We start from the raw sequence: 27,396 nt of genomic DNA on the forward strand, positions 1-27,396 counted from the left end.
TGCGAGTAGTTAACTTGCGTGTCATTGTGGAAGTTTTTGAGCATTTCATACATGATTCTATGAGATCTCGGTGCAGAGCTCTTGCATGTGCTCAAGGCAGCTCTCAACTCGACAGCACTAAAAGGACAGTTGTACGGTTCATTCTGTCGACATTTTCTTGTGAGTGGCTTGCATTCTTCTATTTGTTTATATTTCAGGAAGGATTGCGAATAATGGTTTGAACTTGATACGCTCTCAAAGTGCTCCCCAAGTGAGTCTGCCTGATCTTGCAGTGTATCGCCCTGTGTATACACTAGAGGGAGTGAATGTTTGTCGCCCTCTAATTCTATTTACCCTGTTCCAGACTTTCGCCTCATCTGTAAACGAGTTAATACTCGATAAAAACTTCTGCCAACTTTCTCTTCTGGCCTGTCAGCGGGTTCTCCTACCTTGGGACTTTACTTTTTTAAAGTTGACAAGATTCCCTGCAGTGGGCGAAGCGCGTAGCAACCCCCACGCTTTGTTCCGATTCCTACGTGCGATTCTACATTCATCGTTCCACCACGGGACATGCCGTTTGCATGCCGAGCCACTTACTTCACGTATGCATTTAGATGCGGTATCTATTATGAAGGCTGTAAAATACTCCACAGAAGCATCAATTTCTAACGAGGACATGTCATCCCACGATATACTAGTTAAGGTTCGGAATTTCTCCCAGTCTGCTGTGTCAATCTTCCACCTAGGAGCCTGTGGTGGATATTCGTTTTCTTTAAGTGTTCTTAATAGTATGGGGAAGTGGTCGCTTCCGTAAGGATTGTTTGTAACTTCCCATTCGAGTTCAGGCAGTATGGACGGGGAAACTATGCTCAGATCAATTGAAGAAAAGGTATGGTTTGCAAGACAGTAATATGTGGGTTTCTTATTCAGAAGGCACGCACCAGAAGAAAAAAGGAACTGTTCAACAAGACGACCTCGCGTATCTATACGAGAGTCGCCCCCAGGGAGCTGTGCGCATTGAAATCACCAAGAACAACGCAAGTTTCCGGCAATTGATCTATAAAGGATTGGAATTCATGTTTCATTAATTTGTAATGTGGGGGTATGTAAAGAGAGCTAATGGTGATGAGTTTGTTTCTCATGAAGATCACTCTCTGTAACCTTGATTTGTAAACCCACCCCTTATGTAATACCCCCTAACCGGGGTCTTTAAGGTAATAAAGTGAAGAAGTGAAGAGAACAGCTCGAACCGCCACTGCTTCGAGAGGCGTTTGTAGCTGTAAAAGTTGACATGCAATGCTCTTATGGATAGCAATGGCGACACCGCCCGATGATGCGACAGCATCATCGCGATCTTTGCGAAAACTTATATACTGTCGGAGAAAGTTTGTGCGTTTGGATTTTAAGTGTGTTTCTTGTAAACACAGCACTTCTGGATTGTGTTCGTGGATGAGTTCCTGCACATCATCAAGGTTTCTAAGAAGACCTCTGACATTCCATTGAATTATTTGTGTATCCATATTGGAAGTCGATAGGTGCTGTGTGTACAGAAACAGAAGTATTAATTACAGAGATTTCAGAGATTAGATTCCAGAGCTCTTTCGAGGCCCTGCAATCGGGGTTTTGCCCTTTCTGGAGCGTTCGAGGGAGCCTCACCGCTCCTTAGGCGCTTGGCGCGCCGTGGGGATAGGTGTAGTGTCCATTGCCTCTTGTGAGGCACCGGACACGTGCTCTTGTGAGCGAGAAGTTACCAGGGAGGGTCCCGCCTTGGAGGGAAAGACCCCTACGCCCACCAGCTCGGAGGTCGATGGGGCTCCCTGGGGGATTTGGCTGCGCCAGCTGTTGCCAGCACTGGAAGGGACCTGGGAGGTTGAGGCAGCCTCGGCTGCACCCACCTTCGGGGTTGATGGTCCCTTTTCCTCTGTTGATGGAGCAGCGCTAGCTGCAACCGCTGCGGGGGCAGATGGCGTAACTGCCGATTCACTGCTTGTGGGTTGGACAGCCGCCGAAGGCCATTGTGACGCTGCCCCCTGACGCGCCACATCGGCAAAGGTTTTCTTTGGCAGGTAGGATACCCGCCTGCGTGCCTCCTTGAAACTTATATTTTCCTTTACTTTAACTGTTACGATTTCCTTTTCTTTTTTCCAAGACGGGCACGACTGCGAGTATGCGGCATGCTCGCCATCACAATTAACACAATGTGGAGTGTTCTGGCACGTTTCGGAGGAATGTTCATTGTCACTGCACTTGGCACAAGTCAGCCGGCCTCGACAGTTCTGTGAACTGTGACCGAAACGTTGGCACTTAAAGCATCTGAGAGGATTGGGAACATATGGCCGAACACGAAGTTTGATATAACCGGCCTCGATGGACTCGGGAAGGACACTTGAGCCGAAGGTGAGTATCGGGTGTTTCGTCTTGATCTCTTTTCCATCTCGCCTCATCTTAATTCGTTTAACATTGATAACATTCTGGTCACTGAAGCCCTCCAAGAGTTCAGCCTCAGTGAGCTCCATCAAGTCATCGTCAGAGACAACACCACGGGTGGTGTTCATCGTGCGGTGCGGGGTTATAATTATTTGGGTTTCCCCAAATGACACTAGTTTTGACAATTTTTCATATTGTTTTTGATCGCGGAGCTCCAAGAGGAGATCACCGCTTGCCATTCTCGACGCCTTATAACCAGGACCAAAGACTTCAGTTAATGACTTGGAAACAAGGAAGGGTGAGATTGTTCGTACTGGTTTATCTGGTTTTGCAGAATTAATGACATGGAAACGCGGGAAGGATTCTTTTTGGTGGCCAAGAAACTGGAAGACTTCATCAGTGCGCCCTCTTTTCTGAGGGCGATCAGGTAGTGGAGGGAAGGAAGTAGCCATGTGTGGACGTGTAGTTTTCGGCAGCAACGCTAGCCACCCACCAAGGAGTCCAACAAGGGGACGCTGCAGGGCCTGAAAAATAGGGCCTGCAAATGCCAGCTGTACGTTGCCACTATAACCCAATATGACAACCAAGGTTGGCTACTCACACAAGGTTAACCCTTGCTGTCAGGAAAGTCGGAATAAAGAAATGAGAAGGAGACAGGAATGGTGGAAAGTAAGGAAAAGACGAAGGTTGTAGGGAGAGAGAGACAGGAAAAGGCAACTACTGATTTCCCTCGGGTGGGTCAGTCCGGGGGTGCCGTCTATGTGAAGCAGAGGCCAAAGAGGTGTGTTGCCTCCGCCGGGGGGCCTTAAAGGTCCCAACACCCGGCATCAGCTCAACTTCCAGGATCCCCCTTTCCCCAGACACTGCTACACGCGGGAGAGTCCAACCCTCGTGTGCTCGAGTCCGTGGTGTCGCAACGCACCAAACGTCTGCTCACGCAGACGCCCCTGCGGGGATGCAAAGAAAACATCACAGGTTGTAGCCTAAGCGGTAACACTGCTTAGGCTACAACCTTTTACAACGTAGATAACAGCACTTTGTCACTGCTGAATGAGCACACTTTGGAATGCCCGCTCTCAGGCTGCCTCCTCTTAGGGGAAGTTTTCCAAAGGAAAGCAGGACCTGGTGCTGGCACTGTGGCACCATTCTGCGAGTCAGAAAATCTCGCACACCTGCCTTAGCAGTGAAATAACGGGAGAGAAATTTTGCTTTGCACAACAGTCGATTTTGAAGCACTGCAAGATAAAGCATTTTCCTTGCTTCCAACTGTACTACTCGTGGCAATGACAATACATGCATATACTGCCTAATGAAGAGGTAAAATGTGGTTTGCACACATAAGCTACGAATGGGCTGAAAACTTTAGGAGTGTCTTTCAAAAAAAAAAAAAAATTGATGTATGCAAAATGCCATAAAAAAGCAACAAAAGGTCACTTTTGGTGATAATAAAACGCTTGAAGGGACTGACAAGTGATATTTAAGAACCCAGTATTTTTATGGCGCAATGAAAGGGCTATCCTTGGAAGTGTTTATAATTGCAGCAGTCACTTCTACATGCACATAAAAATTTTGTGAGCAGAATTTTTCAATCTCAGCAATGTTCAAAAGTAACAAGAGTGCTGACACCAGCAACACTGAGAAGTGAGAGTGACAATTATGGTCTCCCTTACAAATTGGTGTTGTGGCTCCAGGTGGTGTTTGGGCCAGGAATCCAGCCGGCAGACAGACGAGTATGTCCGATAGTAGGAATGAAGGAAAAAGGGTTTATTCTGGATTGTTTACACTGGCTCCAGATACAGAAGCCCACTTCATGCAGGAGCATATTAAACGTCTCAGTTCATATAAGGACACGTCAGCCCACCTCTCACTGCACCAAAGGTCTCCGCCTTTAATGCCGTCCATCTTCCCTAGGTGACTAGGCTAGTGAATCTGATGACTGTATCCCGGCCAATCACAGTCGTCGAATCAGTCACAATATCCCGCCCATGATATCGCATCGTTCAGCCGCCTCCGCCTCCTATGTTGCACCACTGTCCTTGCATATGGCACAAATACGTAGCAATCTGAATCCGAGGTCGACGCATTTCTCACGGTAGCCTTCGACGTTAGCCCCTTTCATCAATTACTTCAGCCTGTCAGGGTCAGGTTCAAGTGGAGTGATCTGTGCAGCAGTTGTCGCCTCGAAGCGAGCTCCTTTGTTTGCCCATCAGTCTATTTCGGGCCTCAGTGTCGTCTGGGTGCACGCTGATGAAAGGACTGCCTCGCAGAAAACTTGTAAGGAATGCTCACTGCTGTATTGAGACTAACATCAGGAAAGCAAAATGATTGATGGATGGCTTTCACAGGAGTGAGTGCAGCTTTCATTAGGCATCTGCATTTTGACTTTTTGCACCTTCCAAAAATAAAATGCTGCTTTAATAAGTTGCATCTGTGGCTGCTGGATATCGTAGTGCTAGCTAGTGCCAAGGTGGTGCCGCGTTTGGCTGCGAGCGCAAGTTCTCAAAGCACCATCACGGCCTTGAAGAATGGGCTACAGCACGTGCCGCTCAAAGGCCATGGCGTCACTTTTCCACTCATAACATTTTAAGATCTAGCAGCGCGTTGCATGTTACAGAAAAAAAACTTGTAATAGAAAAGTATCTATTGGATTTCGTATTCAATAAAGGCCGAGGAGCTGCGTAGGCTAACAGACAGTCACGTGATGGGGCATCCCATTTCTTGTCATGCTTTCACCGCGTGAGGGCATCAAAGGTCATTTTTCGTGATCTGTTGCGAAGAATAATACATATGAATCCTCTTTTAAGGGGGTCGTGAACCATCCCAGACATGATGAAAAAAGAAAAAAAAAAAGAACTGTCCAAAGATAGCATACACTACTGTGAACATATCGTCCAAATCTTGCAGTAATGCACGACACATGGAGCTTGCAAGTGCAGTGCAAAGTCAGCTTTCTCTCAAATGCTCTTTCCAACAGAATCCAGTTCCTTTCTCTTTCCTGGACTCTATTTCGTAATATAGGAGATTCCTATACGTGGCTGGTATTGGCCAATAGCTGACATCAATCAAGAAAGGTGTCTGGGTATTTACCGTATTTACTCGAATCTAACGCGTACTTTTTTCCTAATACAGATCCAAAAATTGTGCGTGCATTAGAATAGAGCATGACCCTTAATCTATGTTACCATATTGCCATCGGCATTACAAAATTGCCACCTCGTACATGCTTTGAGCCTAGCTGCTGTAGCTTTCTTCATGGGCTGCAGTACGTGTGCTTAGGCAATGTGTCCTTTGGCTTAGGTTAGTGCACCGTCAGTCTTCCCATTTTCTGTGTTTTTTCTATCAGCACGGATGTTGGCACTGCCCCACAAGCCCCCTGTTGGCTCGGGCAGGCCCACATTTGTACCCTGTGAATCCACAAATAAAGAACTTATTTATTTATTATTGAAGTGCTGACTGTAATGACAGTGAGTTGATCACGATGCTGCAACTAAAAGGAAAACAATCGTGTGTGGAGAAGGACGCAAATCGGGCCACATCATGGCATTTGGAGTAGGTGTCCTACACCGGCAGCTGCTACACAAGACGCGGCGGCGCAGCCCCTATTTTGAAAACAATCTGAGATGGAGACATATCTAAGCGCACCGCCCCGAGTTCCTCTTGCATCGTTCGCATTGAAGCGAGAGGCCGCACTAAGGTCAATTTGCAATTTGCACCCCTCCTGCTACTGCACTTGCACACTCCAGCGTGTTGATAAAGAGTTTCCGGGGTCATTGAGTGAGAGGTTAATATTTGTGCGTGCATGACACCATGTTTGTTAATTTAGTAAGCGGAATGTTTAAAAGTTTATATTGCCGATAACACTACTATCCTTACTTTTCATATAGCTGTCTACTAATTTGCTATCGTAATTGATGCTTCGCCTTTTGAGCAAAACTGCGACTTTTATATATTGCAAATTTAGTGCATTGGGAGTAAATCCTTGTTATCTCCAAATGAGAAAAAGTTGTATTTCTGTATGAAAGAATGAGGTATGTGTTACTGTAAAGGACTTCTTTTTTTAGGTCATGGCAAACGGGTGCGCATTACAATTGAGGACGCGTTAGGAGAGAGTAAATACGGTATTCACGCAGTTTAATAAACAGGCTGAAGTAAGCGAAAATGTTGTTTGAATATTAATAATTGTGTACCTCCAGAAGCCGACTATCGTCTACTTACACTTGCCTGCGACCGCCTGTGTAGGAATGAAACTTTGGCAACCCTGCTTATTGGTGTCATAGCAGTCGGGTCTCGCTAATGCCGACTAGTTTTGAACACTCAACCAGTGTCGAACCACACAAAACTTAAGGTCAGACCAAATGCACGCTGGCCAGTATGCGTCCATTCCTGCCTGCTACTGCTGGGGTGCCTTGGCAGACTTCACGTCGTATTGAGAGCCCTTCAAAGTGCACACATTAGATGTTGCTACTATCCATCAGTCAAGCAGCACAAAGCTGGTCTGCACCTCGTAGCAGAGATAGGATGAGCACGAGCGCGCACTCAAGCCTTGCCATGCACAAAGCAAGTGCTGTGCGTGCACACTGAAATGGCATGTAGCTGTGATCCCCTACGTAGTTTAGACACCACGGCCACTGCGACGCAGGCTGAGCGCACTGTTGAAGACAACTGCATCTGGCACATCATGGGTGCCAAAATCAGAAATACTAGCAACATCCACGTGAACATTCAAAATCAAATTTCAACTGCATGCCACAGTGATGCTCAGCAGACAGAGCGTTGTGGGCACCAATTGCTTCGCCATAGCGTTCGCGGTGCAAATCATTGAAGTAGTGAAAGCACCAATAACAGCATGTTTGACTGCCAATAACTCCAGCTTCTGCTGAACGGATTGAAGTAGTTTTTGCGGAAAAGTATCTCTGAAATAGTCTAATCTAGGTTAAAATGCATTTTTTTTTTTTACTTCGATAAAATGTGGTACAGTGCCCTTTTAATGAGGAAAACAGTGCTCGCTACAGTCAATCTTTCCACCAGCGAGGCTAATGCAATTGTCTGTCCCTTTAAGGAGCAAGATTCAAACCCGAGGGCCACACTCCAGTAAAGAGGGTCTACTGATCAGTTCTAATGGGTAGCACCTGCAATGCCTCAAGAAAAAAAAAAATTCAACATTGACTGAACTGCATTTTATTTTGTGCTCACAAATAACAGGGCTGCTACCGGGACTTGATTGTACATTGTACTGCATATGATTTACTGTGCTGTTATGCAACATTAAACTTGAAAACCACTCTCTGCCCTGTTTCAAGGTTTGAATTACAAAAACAGTGCATAAACAGTCTGCTGTGACATTGCGACGAGTGGAGCCCAGCGTGTGGGATGGACACGAGGAAGACGTGTGCGTGGTAGTGTGTGGCGGCATGGGACACGAGGAATGAGCGCATGCCGAGATTCGATTACAGATGGCTCAGCAAAAGGAGCTCGCACTGGCGAGGACCTGGTGGGATGTGTTCCAGGGTGATAGAGACTGCTAGCGATCTGCCTTGGCGCCTGCCTGTTCACAGACCCAGCCGGGCCAACCCACACACGAGTGGCTGATGGGCCCGCTCGAGCAGCCGTCCGGGAACCATCGGGACCAGAGAACGGCTCCGGCAGCTGAATGTCCACCCTGGAGCCTGTGGTCCCTCCCGAGAGCTGCTGAAGAGACCGAGTGGCACTACAGTTTGCTTAGCCACCAGCACTACCTTCGGCATAATTGTGCTGGCAGAAGCCAGCTGAGCTTTTCGCCTGCCATGCCTCTTGAACCCCCAGAGGGGTAGTCGTGCCTACTCGGTGCCAGGGCATGGACAGTCAACGTATCCATACAAAGTATACATTCTGTGAGTGCACCGACGTGAGGCTACGCATGTGAAAGTGAAAACAGGCATGTAGGATAGTGAACTATACCGCGTATGCACGGATGCTTAGGATAAAGTAATGCAGTCTTGTCTTTACATGTGTTCTATGTATTGTTTTGTTGTGTGTGACCAAAACCTGAACGAGATAAAGACAATGACTGTGCTCCACGCTCTCCTCACTGTGTGAGGAGGTCCTGGGCCCATGAACCTTTATCACAGACATGCAATGTAGAACTTTTTAAAATCAGTGGTTGACTACACTTGACCAGCTATAAATGGGACATGTTGGGCATTGCGATGTAATTATCACGATGATCTACATTTATGCAATTTTCTTGCTTATGACAGCTTGCTTGGTAAATGTGATACTTTTGACACTGTGGAGCCCTGACCGATTATGTCAGCTGTACTTAACACTTGTCTTTGGAATTCTTATAACACCTCTCTCTGTGCAAAAGGAGAGTAATAATAAAAGGGTTGAAAGTAACCACACAACCAATACACCTTCCTTTTATAACAAAAGATCGCGATAACATTCCAGGCCTTGTGTCAAATACAATGAAGTACTAATCTTACTGTCACGTCGTCTTCCATATAAGGAAGACAAGAGTGACCCACTCATATCTGAAGATTCTTTGCATTGACATAGACTGATCTCTGCGACCTCACATCGTGGCCAGACCATACTCAACCTTCTGGAGCTTGAACAATGCTCTGTGAAAACAAGCTTGGACTAGAATGCCTCACCGTGAAAAGGAAACCTGCTCTATCCTGGTGACCCTATTTATTATCACCCTTCTTACTGTCTAATAGTGCCAGCCTCTTTTGCCTATTCTGCACTACTGCACATTTTCAACTTGGTAACAGCCTCCTGTTTAAGGAATTGGTCTTCCACAGGCAGAATGCACAGATTAAACAAAAATTCTGAGATTTTACATACTAGTACCACGACCTGATAATGACGCACGCCATAGTTGGGGACTTCAGATAAGTTCTGACTGCCTGGGGTCCTTCAACGTCCACCCAATGCATGGTGCACAGGCATTTTTGCATTTTGTCCCCATCAAAATGCGGCTGCAGTGGCAGGGATTTGTACCCACATCTTTGTGCTTAGTAGTGCAACGACAAAGCCACTAACACCATATCGGGTCATGCACAGATATACAAAGGCACATAAGTACATTGCAGCGATGCCTCAAAATTCTGCAGCTTGGGGCATGATGTAGCAAAAATGTCCCGTGTACTGCTAAGCTTGACACATCAAAAGGATGGAAGACAGCATCTATGCTATCCTTGGCTGTCCCTGTATAGTCCCCATTTTGTCAGGAATCGGTGTGTCTGTTCCACATCAGCCTGACAGTAGGCCAGAACCCTCCCCTTGAAGTTCTCAAAGGGCACCTCACCAGGCCACATGGCTATTTTCGGTTATACACTAAGTTGTTACGTGCCCTCTAGGGAGTGTTCTGCTGCAATAATTTTTCAAATTGCCTCATTAATAGCCAAGATAGAAATATTTCAGTGCTGCAAACCCATGATTTCAGGAGGCGAGGGTCACTGCCAAGAGAGACTGTCCCCACTTGCCCAGTCTAGCCTCCGCAAGGAAAAATATTATGGGGTTTTACGTGCCAAAACCACTTTCTGATTAGGAGGCACGCCGTAGTGGGGAACTCCGGAAATTTTGACCACCTGAGGTTCTTTACCGTGCACCTAAATCTAAGTACACAGGTGTTTTCGCATTTCACCCCTATCGAAATGCAGCCACTGTGGCTGGGATTTGATCCCGCGACCTCGTGCTCAGCAGCCCAACACCATAGCCACTGAGCAACAGCCTCCGCAAGCAAAATTCCTTCCCTGGATTGTCTCACACCGGAGCTTGAGGATCGTGTAAAGCATACAGGCCCCGCCTTTACATTTTTTTTCTCACCCTTTTGCTGTGCAACGCACTTCCACTGACAGCGTCGCATGCGAGCTGTTGCGTGTCTTCTTTCACGCAGCACACGATTTTGCATGCTGTGCACAAGAACTACCAACTAGCAGTACAAGTAAGTGCTACACGAACACTGAGGCAGACAAGCGGATCATAGAGCATGATCGCATGCTGGAACAAGGTAGAAAATGACAGACTTTCGTTGTCTGCATGTGCGACTGCAGGACGTGGGAACAAGCAGACGAAACAGAAGTACATCTCTTGCTATGGTGTGAAGTAAAACAAGAACATGCGGACATTCAGTTAGTGCCTTTTATTATTTCTCTAAACATTAATTCGTCTACTGAACCAACAGATTACACAAATAACAGATGTCGCCTTCAATCATTCTCTAAGTCATGTGCCACCATGAGCGACGTCACAGCAGTGTTAACTCTCCGGCTGGGAGCACGGCGCTCGCAAGGAGAAGGGCAAAACGGCCTTCGGTTTAAAATTTGCACCACTGTACATCTACGTTTTTGTTTCTATGTTCCTCTATTAGTTTGGCCAGTGTAACACGAAGCGCAACACAATCATGAAATTTCAGCTCGTTCCGCAGCGCATAGCGATGCAATACTCTGCAGACACGATCGTTTACACGCATTGTATGCACGGCCCTTGTCAGCTCAAATGGCGAGGGGCCCTTTAGGATAAAACATTTCTTGATTGACTTGCCACCTCTTCTAATCTTCACCAGCACATACTGTGGAGAGTCTAGAGAACACAAGAAGAATGAAGGCCAACCTGCATCAGCGCCCTGACAGACCTGCACACCTGTGCTCTCATCTGTCAGCAGGCTTGTTCACTCTGTCGAGTCATGTGCCCAGAAGAATGACCAACAGCATGCCAAGTGCTGCATCAGTCGCTATGCCTACATTGCACTACTGAAGAATTAGTTTTTTTTGCATTTCCATCTTCCTGAATAAATGATTCGTGGTTATTGTGTATTTGTTTCTTCCCTGTCAGCACTCTCCATAAGTTTTACTTTGCATAATTAACACGTTTTCAGAAGCAAGATGCTATTTGGAATGAGCATCAAATTGGACTAGCCATGCACACTCTTCAACAAGTGATTTATCTGAAACAGGGCACACGTACACACACACGACACTCAAGTAGCTTACAAGTGCTGTGCAGACTAGTGAACATTTAAAAATGCCAACTCTTTCTGACAGATATGGAAGGGATGCTCTACACTGATAACCAAGACTATCAATTTTTGCAAATTTAACTATCAGTCTAGTTAGAGCATCTTTATTTCTGGCAAGAATAGCACAGCACTGAAAGGGAAGACAACACCCATACACTCTGCAGCACAATGCTAGTCAACCATCTCAACGATTTTTTAAATGTTCTCTGAGCCTTTCGTTTAGACAGTGACCTGTCTGCCACAGAAGAGGAGGATTACCACATGCTCTGACAGTTGCACCCTTGTCTCTTGCTAGCACATGGGCTGCCGATTTTGCAAAGCCTGCACAAACTGCAAGGGGCAGAAAACACTACTCTTGCGCATTCTGCTACCTTCTGCAAGCAGCGTGAAATTTTTTTCAAATATGGCACAATAGCAATTTGTTCTTGGACCCTAGGAGTGTCCACAGCATTAGCACGCTCATGCAATTGTTTTAGCAAATGTTCGGCTATGGATACTTGGTTATGCACAGGGTAACCTGCATCCAACAGGCGATCGCACTGAGTGGGCGAAGTCATTAATACAGTGGCAGCCGAAATTATTCAAGGCATTATCAAAGCACAACCTAACATTACTTTTACGAGTTTCGAGTGTGCCAACTTGTACGGCAGCAGTTGCCTCGAGGTTTGTAGTACCAACGGGTGTGACTGGCCAGAAAATGAAACCAAACACACCTCAGAGAACCACTCGACACTGGCAGTTTGTGCGTTACCACCACCAGTGGCTGCAGGTTGCAAGGTTGGAATCCAAGTAACCTTGTCATGGTTAATTAAAAACAAGTAATTGTCAACATACCTGAAGACTATGAAGACTGAAGCTATGTGGAAGTGAATAATACAAGTTCCTTAATATCTGCAGAAAAGGAAGAAATGCCTGTGCCACCTAAAGCTTCGACGAAGCTTCGATGCCCTGAGAATTCTTCACTAGGAGAAGATCGCCAATTGCTAATGGCTTTCGTTTGTCCTGCAGAAATCCTGCCATTGCCTTTTGCCAAGTGCCTGTCTCTGATATTATTACCCTTGACGACAATTCAGGCTTCTGTGTCTTTGCACTGAAGAAGACATCAAGGTAGTTCTTTCTTACTTTTGTTAGTATAATCTAAAACACAGTGGAGCTTAAGCCTTTCACGAACAACCTTCACACTTTTTTACTTTTCACATGGTTATGCCCTCGCGATATACAAAAGCAGAACTGACAGTGTTGCAATCTTTTTCCTTGAAGAGGTCTTCAGAAAGAATACACAAATAAAATCTTGGAACTAACTGGTATGCATCTTCCCGTGTTCGACACGCTAGTGGTTACCTTCATTGAAATGCATGTTGCTGTAGGGGTACTCAACTGTCTGTAAATTGAAATTGTGCCATCTTCTCTAATTTGGGCCGACCTTTACAGCTTTTCTCTCTCAAGTTTTTCGCTCTACCACCAAAGACTTAACTGAAGAGCAGTGGGAGGCTCAGCTAGAAAGCCCTATCCTGAATGGCCAGCGTAGTCTGATCGACCAGACTCCAGAGATGGCTCCTGTCCACGGCTTCCTGGACTGAGGAGGCTGCCTACCTGGGGCAAAGACTTTTCACCTGCTCTAAACAGAAGTTGATTTCTCTCTCTCTCTCTCTTTGTGGTTTCGCTCACACATGCCAAAGGGAATGCATTAATGAGGCAAACTCACCTCGGAGCATTTGGAAGCTGGATGCATAGGTAAGGTTGAGCCCAATGTACATGATGGAGGTGCCGACCAGATCGCACATGGCTGGAGGAAAGAAGATGAGAGGATTGAAGTCGCGACTGCCGGTCACACTGGGAGGCAGCTCGACAGACTCGCCCGCTTTGGCTTTCCGGGTGTAGTAAAAGAAGACGACACGGAACGCCAGTAGGCACGACAGTTCACCCAAGAACATGCCGACCGCCTGCGAAAACAATGCAAAATGTCACTCGCCAAGTATTAAAAAAAGCCATGGATCTTACTTTATTGCTAGTTTTCACACAATACATGAGAACAGTAAACACCACTTCGTTTCTTCATTTTTTTTTTTACTGGCTGCTTTGATCCCGATATTTTCTTATCCCAATAAAAAAAATTAAGTTGTTTGGATGTTTTGAATACAAGGCCACAAAGCTGGTAACTTTCTGTAGCCACCAGTAAAACATTGCATATGGGAAAAAGGGAAGCTATTTAGTGTTAGCTGTGCATTGTGCAACAGCCCCCTTATTCAGGTGAAAAAAAAGCGAAGCTTTTCTTGTTATGCTCAGAAATTACAAGGAATTGCATTAAATGCTGAAAAATGGTATTATGTTGCTGAAATTCAATTACTATATAATATGTCTCCTGCCTGCATGAATAATAAAAAAAAAAGATTGCTTTTCTTGTGTGAACGCGTATTACTATGTATAGATCCATACTAGAATGGTGCTAAGGATCCAGACACTCAATGTATTATTTTTGCATTTACCAAACCTTGGCAAATAAAGTTGCAAGTGTACAGGAGTTCACTAACCAATGAGAATCACTTCAAAAAGTATTCACTAATGCTCTCTGGCAAAGATGACTTACAACATGAACAGTCACATTTGTGGAATGCAATATCAGGAGACATTTGCTTGGCCAAACGCACACAGGTAAGTTAATGACAGCACGAGAAGACCAGCAATCTGACAGCAATGCCATGTGCCACTCACCAAATCCCAACTGCTAGAGCAAGGCAATGTACTTGGAAATAAAATGGCTGCCATCATGGCTCCATGTATGTAACTGTCTGTCAAGCACCTTTTAACCAACAGTGCAGGAAAGAAATGCTTTAATTCAGCAACTACAATGTTTCTAGGGAACATTTTTACATCAAAAAGAAAAAGTCAGGTTCTCACCTCACAAGTTTTAAATTTCAAAATTTTCATCCTCTCTTGCAAAATATTTGGGCTAAATTAAAAGTAAATTGTAATATCAAAGCCCGAAATAATGCACACCTATTCAAATCTGTTTCTCCCAAATCCACCATTAGCCCTCCATGATAGGTCAAAATGGTTCAGGTCCAGCCTATGTAGGTGGGTACCACACATACATGGGTGGGGTCAGCCATTTTGACCTATTAGGGAGAGCGAATTGGCAGATTTGGAGTAAGAACAGGGGCCCTATAACGTAAAAATATTCCAATATGCTTTTATTCCAGTCTCCTGGTGTCAAATTTGCGTAACCGCCGAAGCAAGCATCGGGCGGTCACCCGCAGGGTTGTCTGAACAAACCAATCAAATGCTCTCCTCGTTCATAGGAGGTCACTTTTGTTCGCTTGAAAAATGAATTACATTGCCTACACTGAAAATCAATAACCGGATAAAGAGGGTGGTGTCGGCGTCTGCGATTGGTCCGCTTTCTCTTACTTAGGTTGTGATGGCTGGTCGAAAATCGCGGCGGCATGCAACGGAAGCTTAAGAATGACGCTGAAACAGGTCCTCAGCAGAGAATAGTTAACAGAACGAGGTTGTAAATGTGCCAAAACTGTTCGAAAATGTTACACGGCCACGCAAAAAGCTTTATTATAGATAAATAAGCCCATGCTCTCCGGCAGGTGCGAGTAGCCAGTGCCTGAGCAACCAGCGGTAACCATCTTTTATTCCTTTTGGAACGGGGCAGCCCGCGGCTATTCAGAAGAAAATTCAGTTTTGTTCGGAATATTAATGCATCTTTAACGCGTACATGTCACTTTGATGCAGTGAGTTTTTGCAGTTTTGTGACGTCGAGTGACAAACCGATGAAGTGGGTGCAGCCCGAAAACTTTTGACCAATAGCCAAGGGCTAATATCGAAAAGGTGTCGAATGAGAAACAAATTTTTTTTTTCGGTCAAATAATGCATAATGTGTGTGCATGTGATATCAGATGGGGAGCTATCGCAGTTTTCGTGACGTCGCGTGACAGACAAGTGGGAGTGGTCCAAGAAAGTTTTTGACCAATCGCAGGGAGCTTATTGCAGAATTGGAATAGAAAAAGTTTGGAATAGTTTTAAGTTATAGTGCCCCAGATTAGAATAGTTTTATGTTATCACGGCCCAAGATTACAACGTCGCAACCAAAGCATTGTAATATTGTAAGCTGTACTTGGTAAAGAACATTTAAAGCAGACAACTTTGATGTGCTACGCATGGCTGTAAACATCATTACTCTTAGACATGTTTGCAAAACCGTTGTAGCCGAGCTGGTAAATATGTGTAAACTGATGCCAGATGTTCGCTTCACAAAATTTTAACTCACTCAGAAGCATTATAAAGAAATAGGACATCTGCTTTCATTGCAGAGTTAAATGGGAAGTTGTAAACACATAATTTCGCTTTTAGTTACGGGGTTTCATTAACACTGATGTCTGAACACAGTTCAACACCAAGAAAGAGTAGGACACATTTTTTATCTTTATTTCTGACCATGAGGAATACAGCTGCATAAAAAAATGACACTTCAGCTAAAATGTAATTAGTACATTAATCAATTAGTAACTGGTTTGTTGAAATTTCCACAAGTGAGAACACACTCCAGCATATCAAAAACATAACTGAGCCATGCTTAAGCTTCCCCTGCTTACACGAGAATTCTGAGGTATTAAATTCAACATAGCCTATATGGTATGCCGAGAATTACAGGTTTCATTTCGAAATGAAAATTCTGAGACTGTTCTTAGCACTGGACTTAAAACCCAACAAGTTATGCCCAGGGAGGTCCAGGAGCTGTCTGACGAGAGCACTGGCTTGTTTGATGTGCATTCAACAGTAGAGAGGGATCCAAACTTTTCATTAATGATTATGCCAGGCTCAACCACTTCTGCACTGGTGGTTGGAGTTGTAACCGTGGTTTATAGCCTCGGTACGTCCCTGTGTACGCAACTGCAGACAAGACCGCACATGTTACAAGTGGAGAGGCACTTTGTGCTGTTCAACAGAGCTGAGGCTAGACAGGCTGTTCTGGTGCTGTGATGATCTCATGTGAAGATTCCATACTTGGGAGGAAACTTGAACGAAAAAACCAGTCAAAAACACAAAGGACAAGAGGAGAGGTTCACACCACAACGACTGACAACACAGTCATTGTGGTGTGAACCTCTCCTCTTGTCCTTTGTGTTTTGGCTGGTTTTTTCGTTCAAGTATGTACCAACTGGCCCACATTTCAACCCTTTTGGGAGGAAACCTTATCTCCCCGCAGCTCCATGCACATGGGAACTTTTGTTCTACATCCATCAAACTGAATGATGTGGTTTGCCTTCCTTCAAAAAAAAATCAGCCAATTGATGGGAGCAGATTCTTGATCTGTCTCCTACTGTTTACAAACATTGCCATAAATCTCACACACACACGCACAGACATGCATATAAATACGGAAGACCAATTTCACAGGTTGAACTCCGTAATGTATGATATCATTGTCAAATGAGGTTTGGAGTAAGCAACACTAATAGATTTGAAGCATAATACTAATTTAAGGACATAGTTCTTGCTGAGAATGTAAAAATTTTAATTAGGCTGAATATGCATTGTATTTGTTAGTTTACAAAATCATGCTTCTACAGGTGGAAAAATTCAACTTTCATTTCATTTCATTTATTGTACCCTCAGGGCCGAAGCATTACAGAGGGGAGTGGCAAAAAAAAAAAAAAAAAAAGCATTTCTGTGAAAAGATACTTATACATGGAGTTATATAATGTACCAATGCAAATACAAATACTCTAATTAACAAATCAAGTCAATACAAATCACCAAACTACAAAACAATGTAAAATGAGTAGATGATACAGGCAAGCACAAGCAAACAAGAGAAAAAACGAGAAATAACATGAGGTAAAGAACTAATTAGTTACTGTTAAAGCATTTTTGAAATGTTGATGGTCTGTAATTTCTGCAGTAGTGGTAGGTAGGTGGTTCCACTCTTCACAAGTCCTGGGAAAAAATGAATACTGAAAAGTAGAAGTCCTGCAAAAAGGAACGGCTACTTTATGTCGGTGGTCAATGCGTGGTGATACGTACTGGGGAGGAAAGATGAAATCATCGTGTAGAGAACGATGCTGAAATATGCGGTGAAAAAGACACAAGCGATAAAACTTACGGCGAGATGCTAGCGATGGTAGTTCAAGGCTCGATTTCATATTAGTCACACTTGCGGTTCGAGCATAATTAGACATAATAAAACGTGCAGAGTTATTTTGAACCATTTCAAGTGAGTAGATTAGATTGTCATGGAAAGGGTCCCAAACAGCAGCGGCGTATTCCACCTTCGAACGAATCAGTGTTTTATAAAGTAAAAGTTTAAGAGCCTGAGGAGCGCGTGGGAAATTCCGGCGAAGATATGCAAGTGTTTTGTTGGCACTGGCGATTATGGATTCAATGTGATCATTCCAGGTTAGTTTTGAGGATATAGTGACGCCAAGATATCTATATGACGATACTACTTCGAAAGGAAAGTTATCAACTTTCTCTGGTAATGGAAGAAAATTCTTTCCTAGTGAGCACTTTTGCACTTCCCATGAATTAGAATAGAAATATTGAAGTTGGCCTCAAGCTAAAGGTAACTTTTGATTAAATGGGAAACGTGTCTGCGCTACAATAAAAAGGTGATGACTTCAGATAACCAGACCAGCAGGAGTTAACATAAGAGTGAGTGCAAAAACATTTATTAAAATTATGGGGTTTTACGTGCCAAAACCACTTTCTGATTATGAGGCACGCCGTAGTGGAGGACTCCGGAAATTTCGACCACCGGGGGGATCTTTAACGTGCACCTAAATCTAAGTACACGGGTGTTTTCGCATTTCGCCTCCATCGAAATGCGGCCGCCATGGCCGGGATTCGATCCCGCGACCCAAAAGCATTTATGAAAATTTTTCATCTGCAAAGTCGGATTTACCTTGTACAGGCAGAGAAAGCCCACAACAGGGAGTGGAACAAAAAGGCAAAGAAAATGAGGAAGGGGATGCAAATGCAGCTCGATAAGGGGGAGGGGGGGACACAAAAAAAGCTTTTTTTTTACAGCGAAAGCTGTACATGACTAACCTTCCATAGTTTTCTTCGGCGTCCGGCAACAGAAACGGACATAGCAATTTCTAACAAACCCAAACAGGTGTAATGCGGCAGCACGCATGTTAAAATGTGGGAAAAATTGGAATGCTCGCCTTGAAAAATAGCGTGATGTCAAGGTTATCGCAGCATATAAGCAGGAGAGGTATCGACGCTAAAAACAGCTGCGTTATCGATTAGGCCGACACTTATGGTTCGTACACCCGAACAACATGTGTACGAGGAGCACCGGAGGGAATAGCAATGACAATGTAAACAGTGCCGGTGTGAAATGACTACTGATGAAAGGTCCTCCGATGTTGAATGAAAACAACAATGATGAGCCCACGCCACCATTGCACTCGATGAAGATGGAACGGCAGCGAAAGCACTTTGCTTTTCATTTGAGAGCTTTGACTGTCGTCAGCTTTCACTGCCATTCCATCTTCACAGAGTGGAATCGTTGTCATTTTTCTTTGTGAAACTACCACTAAAGCTTCGGCAAACATCTTAACTCTTTCGTTACTGCTAGAATTGTGCTTGTTTTCGGTGTGTTCAAATTTCAACATTTTATTTCAGGACATCGCAGTTGCACTGTATACTGTGATACGTAAAATGATAGCCTGATCACTGCTGTTTCGAAAGGATGTATAGTAGTAAAAATTTCTGACAATTTTTGACAATCATCATCATCATCATCATCATCATCAGCCTATTTTACATCCACTGCAGGAAGAAGGCCTCTCCCTGCGATCTCTAATTACCCCTGTCCTGCGCCAACCGATTCCAACTAGCACCCACAAATTTCCTAATTTCATCGCAACACCTAGTTTTCTGCCGTCCTCTACTGTGCTTCCATTCTCTTGGCACCCATTCTGTAACCCTAATGGTCCAATGGTTATCTAACCTGCGCATTACATGACCTGCCCAGCGCCATTTTTTTCTCTCGATGTCTATTAGAATATTGGCTATACCCGTTTGCTCTCTGATCCAAACCGCTCTCTTTCTGTCTCTTAACGTTATGCCTAGCATTCTTCATTCCATCACCCTTTGCGTGGTCCTTAACTTGTTCTCAAGCTTCTTTGTCAGTCTCCCAGTCTCTGCCCCATATGTCAGCACCGGTAAAATGCACTGATTGTACACCTTCCTTTTCAATGTGTAGGGATGCATGACTCTCGCGCGTCCCCTGACACAATGTCCAGCGTGTGTGTCGATCCATGCTTCTGAGAGATTGTCTCGCGAGGCCTTGTTAGGACGCGCCTCCATTCACGTGACCGTACGCACGAACGACCAGGCATTGGTGTCCAGCATGGGTCGAATAAGTTCGCACGTTATCTGGTCGCGGTGAGTCGGACTTCCTAGATTTGTCGTGCGCCCATCGGCATGCTTTGTGGATAGCAACTCAGCTAGCAGGCATTGATCTATGAAAGGTGCAATAAATGCCCTTGCGATTGTTTGCACTATTGTGTTGTCGTTTCTTCGTCTCAAGAGCACGGGTGAGAACCCCACAAGTAATAATGGTAAGCTTCCAGTCAGGAGCTGACAATGTCTGCCGTATGTGATCCAACCCATTTTCATTCTTCTATGAATTTCCTTCTCATGATCACGGTTCCCTGTGATTGACCTAGGTAAACGTACTCCTTCAAAGACTCTAGAGGCTGACTGGCGATTCTCAACTCTTGTTCGCTTGCTCGGCTATTGATCATTATCACTGTCTTCTGCATATTAATTTTCAACCCAACTCTTAAACTTTGTTAAGGTCCTCAATCATTCGTTGTAAATCGTCTCCAATGTTGCCGAACAGGACAATGTCAACTGCAAATCGAAGGTTGCCGAGATATTCACCGTTGATCCTTACTCCTAAGCCTTCCCAGTTTAATAGCTTGAATACTTACAAGCACACAGTGAATAGTATTGTAGAGATTGTGTCTCCTTGTCTGGCCCCTTTTATATATTTATCTTCCTACCTTTCTTGCGGAGAATTGAAGTAGCTGTGGAATCTCTGTGGATACTTTCAAAGATATTTACGTAAGAGTCTTGTACTCCTTGATTATGTAATGCCTCTATGACTGCTGGTATCTCTACTGAATCAAATACCTTTTCATAATCTATGAAAGCCATATAGAGAGGCGTACTGTACTCTGGATTTCTTGATTACCTGATTGACTACATGGATGTGTACCATTGTAGAGTATCCCTTCCTGAAACCTGCCTGTTCCCTTGGTTGATTAAAGTCCAGTGTTGCCCTTATTCTATTGGAGATTATCTAGGTGAATATTTTATATAATACTGGGAGTAAGCTAATGGGACTACAATTTTTCAATTCTTTAATGTCTCCCTTTTTGTGGATTAGTATAATGTTTGCATTCTTCCAGTTTTCTGGGACCCTTGCAGTCGATAGATGCTTCGTATAGAGAGCCACCAGTTTTGCAAGCATTATGTCTCCTCCGTCAATAAATATACTGTAATTCCATATTCTCCTGCTGCTCTTCCCCATTTCATGTCTTGCAAGGCCCTTTTGACCTCATCACTAGTTACAGGAGGAGTTTCTGTATCCTGTTCATTACTGTTTCGAATGGAGTCATCCCGAGTCCTCTGGGTACTGCAATACCTTTGAGATTGCTGATGATATTACCCTGCTTATCTTGCAGTGCATACATCTTGGTTTGTCCTATGCCATGTTTCCTTCTCATTGATTTCACGCTGCGTCAAATTTTTACGGTTTCCTCAGCCTTTCTGACAATTTTGAATCACTTAGTTTCACCTTGATCAGTTTTGACAGTTCGGCGAATTCTATCTTCTCTTGAGTTGGACACTCATTCTTTTTCATTTCTTTATTAGGTCCTTTTATTCTTATGTGAAACTTCAAAGAAGCACCTCAAAAAACACAAATGTAATAATTTGCTCTTCTTTTTCTAAGTGCTGAGAGGATAAAAAAAATCGGAAATATACAAAATATACACCTCGCTCCTAGTTCCTAACTTTTCAAGTCCGGTCCCACACACAAAAAGTTATGGAGATTTGTTGGCATCAATACTAGCAATAGTGTTGCTAATACTATGCGGGAAAGCAGTAGCTTCGCAAATGTCAAAACGGAAAAGTTCCGCATTTGTGTTTACACATTACAGCGGGCACTCTGTTAGTTTTTTACTGCATTCTTTAGGCTTGCGAAGCAATAGTTGGTTGTCAGGTCAGGGAGCATGCAGCAACCTCCTCACACTTGATTATCACATTCAATCAGCTTTTCTGTGCAAGCAACGTGGTCTAGTGTTGTGCATTCAACTGGAGCCTCCACATGCTTAGTTCAGTTCCTGTACAGTAATATAGGGTGTCACAATATTGTACAGTAATGAATAAGGGCACTTGCACAGGCAGTGTTCAATATGCAAGAGATTAGACTGCTAGTCAAGCTTCGGTCGAAAGGCATTCTGAAATCAAGTACGTGTTGCTCTGGTGTGTGTGTGTGTGTGTGTGTGTGTGTGTGTGTGTGCGTGTGCGTAAACCGTCCCGCGGAGAGGCGGAGTGTTTAAGATGACTGGACGAACGTTTACGCCACCTTGGAATCGGGGGAGGACCGAGTGTTTATAAATGGCTGTTGTGCGGGTGCTCGAGAACACTTTCTTAAGCAGTCATGTTAGACTGATGTACTTGCTCTCGCAGTCATGCTAGACTGATGAACTGCATGTAAATACTGTAAATAAACCCTTATTCCTCATTCTAGATGAGAAGCAGTCCTTCCCTTCATCAACGTCCTCAGCGTGGATAAGTTGGACGACGGCATGGGCCAGCTACCTTCGAATTTATGCCGGACTCCAATCTTGACAATGGGTTACGAGCGATGGGATTGAGCCCCCAATCCTGACAACTGGCTGACAGCGGTGAGATGGACTTTGCGACGTGGTGCTGTGTCTGCGGCGAGTGCTTGGTTCTTGCTTTGACTCTCTAGGCTTAATTTTGTGGTTGTTCTGTTTAGAACGGTAGGGAAGCTAGGTTGTTGAGTGTTAGCTAGGTTGTGTTTTCCTAGCTAGATTTAGCGAGCAGGACCAAGGCAGTAAAGCAGCAATCATGGGGTTAAGGACACTGCTGAGAGACGAGTTGTTGATTGTTGGTGAGGAACTGGGCCTAGATGTACACAAGGAAATGCTAAAATCTGAATTATTGCAGCTAATTTCCGAACAGGCCAGTGAGGAAGAAATTGAAATGGGGTTTGAACTTCTGAAAGAGAGAGAAGAACGAGAGAGAAAGGAAAGGGAGGAACGCGATAAAGATAGCGAGAATGCAACTGGAACTTGAAAGCAAACGTTTGGAGTTGTCTCAAGGAAGTGAAGGGGCTCTGGGACGATCAAGTGAGGCAGAATCATACTGCATGGACAGGCTATTAAAGCCATTTGAGGTCGGGACCGACATAGGCTTGTTCCTAAGCAATTTTTATAGGACTTGCGAGAAGATGAACTTCGGCCCGAGTACATGGCCACAGCGGTTGCTGTCTATGTTGCCGTGTGAGGTGGCAGAAGCAATCGCCAGACTGAGTGCACAGGATGCATATGATTATGCAAAAGTTAAGGCTAGTCTTCTGAAGAAATACTGCCTTTCAGCCGAAGCTTTTCGGCAAAGGTTTAGGAGCACAGGCAAGAAAGATAGCGAGGGGTATCCGGAGTTTGCATACGGCTTAAAGGCCAACCTAGTCGAGTGGCTGAAAAGCGCGAAAGCGTACGACAGCAGAGACATGATCATTGAATGCATGTGTCTAGAGCAGTGTCTGGTGCAAGACAGAGCGAATGTAAACACTGTGGAAAGGGTGGCTGATTAGCCGAAGAGTGTGCAACCCGTAGAAGGTTGAACGCCGAGGACGGAAGTTGGGACGGTCGAAATGGACCGCGGAAACCATTTCCGTTCAAAAGGGGTTCGCAGACTAGACGATCGGAGCCTGTAGACATGGAGGAAAAACCAGCAGAAAAGAGCGAGGAGAAACTTAACGGGGAAACCGCACAAAAGGTACAGAAAAAAAAATTCGAATCTTTTAGGCCGATCTGCTGTTATAAATGCCACAAACTGGGACATATAGCTGTAAACTGCGGGAAGCCTAGCATAGTTTTTTCCTACGTAGAGGGAAAAGACGACAATATGGAACTTTTAAGCCCCTATTTTCACGACCTGCAAGTTAATGGCAAACCATGCCGAGTGCTAAGAGATAGTGCCGCCACGATGGACATTGTCCATCCGTCTTACGTGACGGTAGATGACTTCACCGGAGAAGTAGCATGGATCAAACAGGTTGTAGAAGAACACAGCGTGTGTCTGCCCATGGCCAAAGTCAAAATCAGTGGACCATTCGGGGAGCTAGAGACTGAGGCTGCACTTTCCAAATTTTTGTCACTAATGTACCCTTACATCTTTTCGAATCATTCGAATCAGTTACTGCGTGACAAAGGGCTTAAACTGGAAGAGGGCATAGTACAGGCATTGACGCGAGGCCAAGCTCGTAAAATCGCGTCGCTTTCGGCTGAAAATGCACAAGCTGCTCCAGCGGAAGCAGAAAAGGGGATAACTTCAATATCCGAATCCGAGCTAGGCTCGAGGGATGAAAAATCAGTCGAGGAGAGCCTACCAGCTGACCAGCTCAATGAGAGCGTATGACTAGAGTGTCCAAGTTCAAGCCTGCAGGAAGAGCAAGCTGACGCACTCACAAGCGAGACAGGGTTGTTATTATCACTGGCCTCAAAGAACTTTGATCAGCTCTTACGTGTGGATAGAGAGTCATTGGCAGCCGAGCAAAAGAATGATGAGAGCTCACCTAAATTACATCACACAGCCAAAGAAGGCATTGCTAGGCGCAACGTGACAATACATGAGAGAGGAGGATTGTTGTATCGGCACTACAGAGATCGAAAGGGTAGGATTTTCGATCAGTTAGTTGTACCTACTAAGTATAGGGAGGACCTTTTGAGTCTGTCATGGAAATGGGTGGTCCGGCCAGCTAGGCATAAACAAATCAAAGGAAAGATTGCTTATGGAATACTACTGGCCTGGCTGTTTCAAAGACGTAGAAAACTTTGTAAGATCATGCGACGCCTGCCAGCGCTCTGGTAAACCAGGAGAGACATGGAAAGCTCCACTGAAGGTAGTGCCCTTAATAACAGCCTTTCAGACGACTTGTAATAGACATGGTAGGGCCTCCTCCAAAAACAAAATCGGGCTGCAGGTACTTGTTTACCATGCTGTCCGGCTACAAAGTTTCCAGAAGCAATCCCTCTGAAAGAGCTCAGCTTCACCGAAGTAGTAGATGCGCTTTTGACAATGTTTGCACGAGTTGGGTTTCCAGCCGAAATTCAGGCAGATCAAGGGTCAGTATTCATGAGCACACTGACTTCCACATTCTTGCAAAAGTGCGGGGTAAAGTTAATACACAGTTCTGTCTATCACCCTCAGTCAAACAGTGTAGAGAGGTGGCATTCAGTGCTTAAGAGAGTTTTTGCGTGTGTTTTGTTACGAGCACAAGGAGGACTGGGCGAACTGTCTGCCAGCAACTTTGTTTGCTTGGCGAACGATACCACATGAAGCGACAGGGTTCTCGCCAGCAGAACTAGTGTATGGGAGGACACTCCGTTCTCCACTGAGAATGTTAAGAGAGATGTGGGAGGAAAGAGGGGAGAGTCCAACAGTGGTTGAATATGTGCTAAATTTGCTGGAACGGCTAAGCACAACCCAAGAACTAGTCGAAAAGAACATGGGAGTAGCTCAAAAGAACGCCAAATTCTATTACGACAAAAATGCGAGGCTTCGTACATTTAATGCCGGAGATCCGGTAATGATCCTCAAACCTTCAAGAGAGAACAAGCTTGAAGTTCACTGGGACGGGCCAGTTAAAGTGTTGCACAAACTTTCAGATACTAACTATGCTCTGAAAATGCCCGGTCGCAGGAAGGAGGTGAGGATATATCACTGCAATTTGATGAAACCGTATATAGAGCGAAGCGGAGTCAACTATACCATCAAAGAGCAGGATGGCACTAGTACCAAGTTTAAAGAGTATAGGGCGACCTCCAACTCTGAAATCGGCCTAGAAGAAGTAGTAGAACACTCAGTAAGCTTGCACGCTCTAAGACCCGAGCAGCTAGATGAGCTAAAAGAGGTGTTAGGGGAATATCTCGAAATACAGCGATCGGCCGGGTAGAACCGAACTAATAACGCATGAAATTGAGCTGACATCAACCGAACCAGTAAGATCAAAGCCTTACAGGGTGTCTCCAAGACAGAGAGAGATTATGGAGGCAGAGATACAGCGCATGCTAGAGTTGGGAGTTATTGAGCCCGCTGAGAGTGACTACACGTCACCGCTAATACTGGTAGAAACCCCTAACAAGGACCCTCGTCCGTGTGTTGACTACAGGAAGTTAAATGCCATCACTAGGAATCAGCTGTACCCGATACCCAACATTGAGGAACGAATTGAAAGAGTTAGCGCTGCTAAATACATTTCAACTATAGATCTCGTGCGGGGGTACTGGCAAGTTCCCCTTTCAGAAAATGCCAGCCGCTATGCCGCATTAATCTCACCTGTAGGCACTTTTCGCCCTCTCGCACTCAGCTTCGGGCTGAAGAACGCGCCGTTTAGCTTCTCTAAGTTAATGGATATTGTCCTAAAAGACTTGCAGGAGTTCGCCTTGCCCTATCTTTATGATGTAGCAATTTTGTCGGACAGCTGGGAACAACACGTATCGCACCTCAAACAGGTGTTCTCACGGTTGAGGGAAGCCGGCTTAACGATGAAAGCGGAAAACTGTAGGTTTGGTTGTTCGCAGGTTACTCATCTGGGCCATGTTGTCAGCCAAGGCACGAGACGGCCGGCCGAGCTGAAAATGGCTACGATTGGACAATTTTCTGAGCCGCGCACGAAAACAGACCTTCGTTCATTTTTGGGACTTGTAGAGTACTATCCACGGTACATTCCGAATTACTCGCAAATGGCAGGTCCATTAACGGACGCCCTCCGAAAGGGAGCACCGAGTAGCGTACACTAGGATAAGGTCAAAGAGAACGCTTTCCAAAGTTTGAAAACGCTATTAGTTTCTCGTCCTGAGCTTCGCGCGCCAGACTACACAAAGGAATTCATAGTTCAATGCGACGCAAGCGACAGAGGTATGGGCGTGGTACTTAGTCATGTCAGCGACGATAACGAGGAGCATCCTATCCTCTATGCCAGCCGTAAACTAAATGTAAGAGAGGAAGCCTACAGCGCTTCAGAGAAGGAATGCACTTGTTTAGTTTGGGCCGCCTAGAAGTTGTCGTGTTACTTGTACGGAGCGAAGTTCATCTTCGAGACCAACCACTGTCCTCTGACGTGGCTCAATCAAGTGTCACACAAAAATGGCCACTTGCTCCGATGGAGCCTCACTCTCCAAGAGTACAACTTCTCCGTTAGATATAAGAAGGGAAAGTTGCATAGCAATGTGGATGGTTTGAGCAGACTAATTTGAATTCTGCGTTTGAGGGTCCCGCCTAAATTTTAGGGTTACTAGTGTTAATTTTGTTAAGCCAAGAAGATTCCCTCTCATTTAGCAGGATTCCCTCCATGATTGCTGAATTTGTCAGCACAAAATTGCTTAAAAAATTGGCATAGCAAAATGCAGCAGTGTTTGTTTCTGCACTTATGTTTTCTTTGAAACCTAGCGGGTCTAAAGTGGGAGCCAATGTACGTCATCTCGGCGCAGAGCCACGTTATGGGGTTCATATTGCAGTTGCCTGTCCTTGTTGGATGTTTTGGGGCGGTGACATCATTGCACAAGTGGTTACTGTGAGCCAGGACATCACCCCCTGGCCACCAGCCGTTCCCTTCCTGCCTAGCGGTTGTCAGCACTAGACAGTAGAGATTTTCCGCGCCATGGAGGCGCTGTTAAGAACAGCCACCTGCTGTGCAAGTTTGGCAA

General features: G+C 44.9%; 1 protein-coding gene across 1 annotated transcript in view; it reads right to left on the reverse strand.

Annotated features, from left to right (window-relative positions):
• The window catches only part of Tango9 (transport and golgi organization 9), a 69,531-nt gene that overhangs the window by 34,500 nt on the left and 7,635 nt on the right, over window positions 1-27,396 (reverse strand). Inside the window, exon 3 of the mRNA XM_050183073.3 lies at window positions 13,116-13,353. Within this exon, the coding sequence (XP_050039030.2) occupies window positions 13,116-13,353 (238 nt within the window). The remainder of the gene's footprint in view (window positions 1-13,115; window positions 13,354-27,396) is intronic.

Source organism: Dermacentor andersoni, chromosome 3, assembly GCF_023375885.2.
Source record: "Dermacentor andersoni chromosome 3, qqDerAnde1_hic_scaffold, whole genome shotgun sequence".
NCBI classification, from domain to species: domain Eukaryota; kingdom Metazoa; phylum Arthropoda; class Arachnida; order Ixodida; family Ixodidae; genus Dermacentor; species Dermacentor andersoni.